The 6641-nt window shown below is 52.1% G+C and overlaps 1 protein-coding gene across 1 annotated transcript; it reads right to left on the bottom strand.

Annotated features, from left to right (window-relative positions):
* Positions 1–3699: 3699 nt before the first annotated feature.
* On the bottom strand, positions 3700–6321 carry EN2 (engrailed homeobox 2; the record flags this gene model as incomplete). Its single annotated transcript, XM_082479392.1, has 2 exons — positions 3700–4016; positions 5769–6321. 2 exons carry the CDS (start codon positions 6319–6321, stop codon positions 3700–3702), a joined length of 870 nt encoding a protein of 289 aa, XP_082335518.1.
* Positions 6322–6641: the final 320 nt, after the last annotated feature.

The raw sequence follows: 6641 nt of genomic DNA, 5'->3' as shown, positions 1-6641 counted from the left end.
GAAAGGCTCCTTCAGCAAAGTAGTGTTGCTTCGCTCAAATTGCACGAGGCGCTTGTGCGGCAGCTCTTTCTGCTAAATTATTTTTACATTTTAAATTAACAGGGGCTAATATAGTTGTGCTGTCCTTCCCCGAGCCAGCGGGGAGCCGCTGGCCGGGCGTGGGAGCGCTGACTGGGCGGTGCACGGGAACCAGCAGCGGTTCAAAAGATGGCGAAAGGAGCAGCAGAGCAAGTGTCTCCGAACCTCTGCCTCTTCCCATGAAAAATTTACCACCACCACCCCCAAAAAAATATCGGAGGCAGGTGAGGGATCGCAGCCCGTGTGGGCCATTTGCTGCTCCCAGCTGAAAGCCCCGCTTCCCAATTGCAAATATTTTGTATTCTGGTCTGGATAAAATCCAGGCAGCAGCAGCGAGATATTTTCTGTCCTTGCTCCAGAAACCGAACTAACTTAAAGAAGTTTCCCTGCTTTTTTTTTTTTTTTAACTTAAAACTAAATACATATTCCTGCTGAAGTCACACATCTGGTTTCTGTTCCCAGCTCTTCTTGCAGGCTGAGGGAGGACAGGTGGAAACTTTGCCCCACTGCACACTTAGGAGCGGGGCCAAAATTTCCCTCGGTGCAGGCTTCGTAGCTTCTTGAAAAAGAAAATCTCCGTGGGACTTATCCTCCGGTGTGTATCACACCCACGGTACCGTTTTGTCCCATCGGACAACCGGATCTATTTTTCAATCCAGATTTAAAACTCCTCTTTGGTCCCCACCACCACGGATTTTCTCCCTCGGGATTATAAATCACCTGCCTCCGTGAGTGGAGGTGACAAAAAAAAACAAACAAACAAAAAAAAAAAAAAACAACCAAACAAGAAATCTCCTTAAAGGCACGTAAACAAGAAAAGCTGGAAAAATAAAGGCTGTTTTGGGAAGCGAGCCCGGGAGCCTCCCCCGCCGCCGGCCGCGGCTCACAGCCCTTCTCCGAGCAGGTGAACCTCTCGGTGCACCATCCCAGCGGCATCCCTGCTCCCGGAGCAGCTTTAAAAAATAAAATAAATCAAAATTTAACACACGACACTCCCCTCCTCCCCCCCGGTGTTATCTGTGAATGCGTGTCCTGCAGCAGGAGCCGGCCTGGAGGGTGAGGATCTGACTATTTTGGAGCTCTTGTGCCCTTTGTGGGGGTGAGCGTTTTATTTCCGTCCAGCCTGTCCTAAAACCGTGGTACTGTCATTTTTCCGGGGATGCCAAGTATCTCACGGGGTGCTTGGAACGTGGCATCGGCAATATTCCCATCACCTCTCTTCCCGAGCTCCGAATCTACGTGTCTATCTAGCAGAGGTTTTCCAAACCGCAGCCTGCCAGGGCATCACACCACCGGGCGTTTAAAAGTCTTGCAAAGGTGAAACCTGTTGACAGTACGTGAGATTAAAGAGCTTTTCTTTTCCGTTTTCGGATGCTTTTTAACACGCCGGGTGCCTCAGAGGCGGGCTCCGTTACGGCTGGCGGTTGCCCCTCTCCTTCGCCTAGAAATGAATCCCCCAAAGTTTCTTCATGAAGTCAAAGGGCTGCTGAAACGCCTGACTGCAAAATCGCCTCTCTCCCAAACCGCCACGAAATTTACCCCCCCTCTAAACAGCCGAAACTACCAAATACTCCCTAACTCGAGCTCCAGTGCTCAGAACTGCGATCTAAAGACTATATAAACATAGAGGGATATATAGTCCCCAATAGCACTACTCCATTGCAACGTCTGAGTGACACCGTTCGTACTTCGTAATAAAGTGGGTTGGTGTGTTGGTGTTGTTTTTTTTTTTTTTATTATTATTATTATTATTTAATGCAATTCTCGAGAATTGAAACACACAAAATGCAGCGAGAATGTTCACAATTTTGAAAGCACAGTTGTAAATAGAAACATTCATATTTCATCCGATTATAAATATTTGATACTGCAATTGTAAAATGCACATGTTTTATAAACTGGAGAGAAGAAAAAAAAAATCCTTTGCTTTTTTGCTAAAAGGCAATGTCATTTCATCCTGGCTCTTAAGCAGCTGATGATTATTCACAAAATTTAAAATTACAGGTTTTATTTTATAGTTGGATTCTTTCCTTTTTTTTTTTTTTTTAAAGTTTATACTACTATGTACAATGTGTGTCTATTATAGCTGCAAAATAAAGAGGTTTTAAGGCAAAGCGAGAAGTTTCCCCCCCAACAGACAGCGTCGCAGGAGAGCAGCCGCCCACGCACACCCAGGCCCACGCGGGACACACACACACACACCCCGCGTACCGTGGGGGACACCACGCTCCGGGACAAACGGGTTAAACGCAGCACAACGCCTCGAACCCCCGAAAAACTCCAATTACAAGGAGCTGTCTGAGGGGGGGGGGGGGGGCCGTGGGGAGAAACACACACTCCCACGGTGCCACGAAGCACCGCGCTAGCGGGGACCATGCCGTGGGATGGGGATGAGGATGGAGGGGAAGAGGAAACTAAAAATATTACTTTATTTGGGGGTGGGGGGGAATGCTCTCAAATGCTTCGAGGAGGTGGTGCCAGAGTGGAGCTGGACAACAACCCGTGGCCGACCCCTGGGGGGGGGGGGGGGGGGGGGGGGGAGCGGGACCGGGAGGGCGGCAGCGGGCCGGTACCGGTCCCGCTGCTCCCCTTCACGTGGGGGGGGACGACACACGACACAGGCTGGTGCTGCATCCCGGAGCAACTCCCGCTTTTCGGAGATGGGGGTCCCAAAGTTTTCCCAACAAGTTGGGGGGAGGGGGGGGGGGGGGATGTTAACCCCACCCCTGCATCCCTCATCCACGCCTGCATCCCGCATCCACACGCGCCCGTGGGTCTCGATGGGGGTGATGAGCGAGTAGGGGCTCAGGAAAAGACCCCAGGCATATTTCAAGACGGTGCTTCGAGATTTGTTTCCCTATCGTTACTTATATGTATATATACTTTCTTTTTCTTTTTAAATTAAATTCTCCACGTCTATCCCCAAAGCCAGCCCCAGACACACACATCCCTCCCCGCAAAAAAAAAAAAAAAAAAAAAAAAAAAAAGCGGGGCAAAAAAAGGAAAAAGAAAAAAAAGAAAAGAAAAAGGGGAAGGGGAAAAAAAAGGTAAAACTCATAGAACAAATAGGAGAACTATTTATTCGGTTCACAGTTGTGTGAAATGCAGCAATAAAAATCTTTGGACTTCAGCAAAAGTTGTTTTTAATTCTTTTTCTTTTTTTTTTTTGAATTTCAAAAAACAGCGTCCAATGTCCATTAAAACAGCGCTTAAGTCTATAAAAATGTAACTTAAGCATTAAAAAAAAAATCATAAAGTTAGCGTCTAAAATCTCCATACAACCGAAAAAAACCCAAACATCCGGCCCAAACCCCCGAAACCAAACCAAACCAAAGCAAAAAAAAATAAAAAAAAATATTTTATAATCAGATATCTTGGATTTTTACACCACCTTACCTGTAAATTATATATACATAGAATATTGCAGAATTATATCTAATACACAATATTTTCACTATTAATGCTGGTATAATCTTTATACACTGGCCCTTATGTTTTCTTTTTATTTTTTTTTTAATTAAATTATTGCATTGTATAAACTTTGACTGCAAACGCCCCCCTCCCCCCCACCTCCCCCACCTCCCTCCTTCCTCCCCCCCCCCCCCCCCCCCATCCCCTTGGCTATTCACTGTCCGACTTGCCGTCTTTCGCCGTGGTGGAGTGGTTGTAGAGCCCCTGGGCCATGAGGTGCACCGCCAGGGAGTTCTTGCTGCCCGTCGCCTTCTTGATCTTGGCTCGTTTATTCTGGAACCAGATTTTAATCTGGGATTCGTTGAGCCCCAGCTCCTGGGCCAGGCTCTGCCGCCGCTGCTCCGTCAGGTACCGGTTCGTCTGGAACTCGGCCTTGAGTCTCTGCAGCTGCTCGGCGGTGAAGGCGGTGCGCGGCCGCTTGTCCTCCTTGTTGGGGTTCTTCTTCTTTGGTTTGCGGGAGCGGGGACCTACGGCCGGGAGAGAGGAGAAGCACCGACACCGCCACGCTCCGCTGCGGGCGGCCCCACGCCGGACACTGTCCCGCGTGGGAAGTGTGCGTGTGTGGCATCCGCGCTCCTGCCCCACCACCCCCCCTCACCCCCTTCCTCACCCCCCCCCCCCACCCTCCACTAAGAAAAATAAACCCCTCTCGCTGCTTCCGCTGCCCGAGGATGCTCGGGAGGCGGCGGAACGGGAGCCGCGGCCCCCCCGGTGCCCCCGCTCCCCCCTTCACCCCGGCCAGAAACACATTTACCGACCCGCTTCGTCCCGGGGATGCCCCCGGCAAGTAAAACCCGCACCCCAGGCAGAGGCACGGAGCTAAATTTTATTTCCTGAGCAGATTTTTTTTTTTTAATAAAACATTTTTTTTTTTAAGCAAACCATTTTACTTTTTTTTCTGCCTTTATTTTGTTTGTTTGGTTGGATGTTTTGGGTTTTTTCTGTTTGTTTTGATGGGTCGCGATAAAAAAAAAATAAAATAAAATGGAAATCAGCCTCCTGTTTACATTGCGAGAAGAAATCCGCCGCTTTGCTGCAGTGCCCATATGGCGTTGCACGGCCCGATCCGAATCGCCGGGATTATTCTCGGGAATATTATTCTCGGCAGCACAAGGAGCCTTTTCTGCCCGGGCCGAGCCATTGTGAGGATGTATGTTAATTAAATATTAACAAAGGAGAGCACTGGAGAACAATGGAGTAAATTCCAATTCAGCCCTGAATATTACCTCTGAGTAAGAGTTTGTTTTCAGATATTACGAACTAATTTTCAACTCGTCCTACAATCCCTCCTTCAGCTGGCCGGCTCTCCGGGTGAAAATCCTAGCTCGCTGCTTTTGTAAGAGAAAAACCCCTTTTTTTTTAATTTTATTTTTTTTTCCCCTTGGAGCAGATCTCCTGCGTGGTGCTTCCCATGCTTTCCCCCTACGGTTTCTACTTCTTTTTAAACGAGGGTTTTACCAATCTGCCGGGGCCGGCCCTGCTCTCCCCGCCGTAGCAGAAGGACATTTTACCCCCTGGCTTTTTTTTTTTTATTATTATTATTTTTTCCCAATGTTTTTATCTATAATTTCAGGAGGTTCTGCCCCAGCCCTTGCCAAGAGGCGGACCCTGCCAAAGAAGTTCCCCGGCTCTTGGAAATGTCCCCCGGCCCCTACAGAGCTGACCTGCAGCACATGGGGGGAAATTAAAAGAAAGAAACGAAACGGCGGCAGCTCCGAGGCCTCTTTTAGAGAAATAAGCGGTCGCGGATTGTTTTTGGCTGGGCAAAAATAAGCAAAGCCAGGCGAGGCCTGTGGAAATCCACTCTCCCTTCCCCAAAACACAGAGCCGGGGGGATTTTCCCGGCAGGGAGAAAGGCAGCTCGCCGGGAGGACGAGCGGGGAGCCCTAAAGCCAGATTATTTATTATTTTTTTCCTTCTCTCTCTTTGATAAAACCCGGCGGTTAGGGAGAGATGCCCCGAGCCCCGGCGGCGGGGAGGGAGACACCCTCCGCTCCCTCCTCGTCCCTCCGGCTCCGCTCATCCCCAAGCCACCCCTTCACCCCCACCCCCCAAAAAACCCCACCAAACAACCCCCCAAAAAATCCCCATGAAGGAGGAGCGGGAAAGGGGGCGCGGGTGCTTTCCCGGCCCCGCGGGCGGGCGGAGGCGAGCCGGGGAGCCCCGGGGAGGGGGCTGCGGCGGCGGGGAGAGGGTCGGCCCGGCGGGGCAGCTCTTACCTGAGGAGGGCCGGTCCGAGTACCGGGTGCAGTAAACCCAGGCGGGCCAGAGCATGGGCTGGTTCCCGGCGTTGGAGCTGGCCTGGGAGCTATCCGAGTCCGAGCTCACCGACAGGTCGCCGCCGCTCAACCCCCGCGCTTTCAGGGCCGCCTCCAGCGCCGCGGGGTCCCCCCCCTTCTTGGCGGCGCCGTGCAGGGCCAGCCCGGCGGGCCCGCCGCCCTCCCCCCGGCCCGGCGAGCCCGCCCCGCCGCCGGGGAGCGGAGCCCCGGGGGCCGGCGCCGCGGCGGGGCTGCGGCGGCTCTCCGCGCCGGGTCGCCGGGGCTCTCCTCCGGGGCCGCCCGCCTCCTTCCTCCGCCCGAATTCGGGCCTCAGGATGTTGTCGATGAAGAAGTTGGTGATGCGGTGAGGGTGCGGGTGGGGGTGCGGGGGGTCACCGGGGGGAAGCAGCAGTCCCCGCCGCCCGCCGCCGCCGCCGCCGCCGGGCTCCGCGTCGCCGCCGGACTCCTGCGGCTCGGCCGCCTCCTCCCGGGGGCTCCGGCCGCCCTCCTCCATGCTGCGCGGCCGGGCCCGCCGACGGCTCCGCTGCCCGCCCCGCCGACGGCCGGGCGGCTGCCTAGCGCTTTTTGTTGTTGCTGTTGCAGTCGGTTGTTCTTTATTGTAATTTTTTTTTTAATATATATATTTTATATATATATATACACGCACGCACAGGTGTCTATTTGCTTTCGTTTCTCCTGGCCGCACCCGGCATTCAAAATCCAGAGTTTGCAAAAAAAATTTAAAAAAAAAATATTTATAGTAATTAAAAAAAAAAATTAAAAATAAGGAAAGAAAACCAGGGAGACCCCAAAGCCAGCAGCCGAGCCTCCACG

This window comes from Vanellus vanellus (assembly GCF_965231255.1).
Source record: "Vanellus vanellus genome assembly, chromosome: 2".
Lineage (NCBI taxonomy): Eukaryota > Metazoa > Chordata > Aves > Charadriiformes > Charadriidae > Vanellus > Vanellus vanellus.
This window is presented reverse-complemented; position numbering and strand designations above follow the sequence as displayed.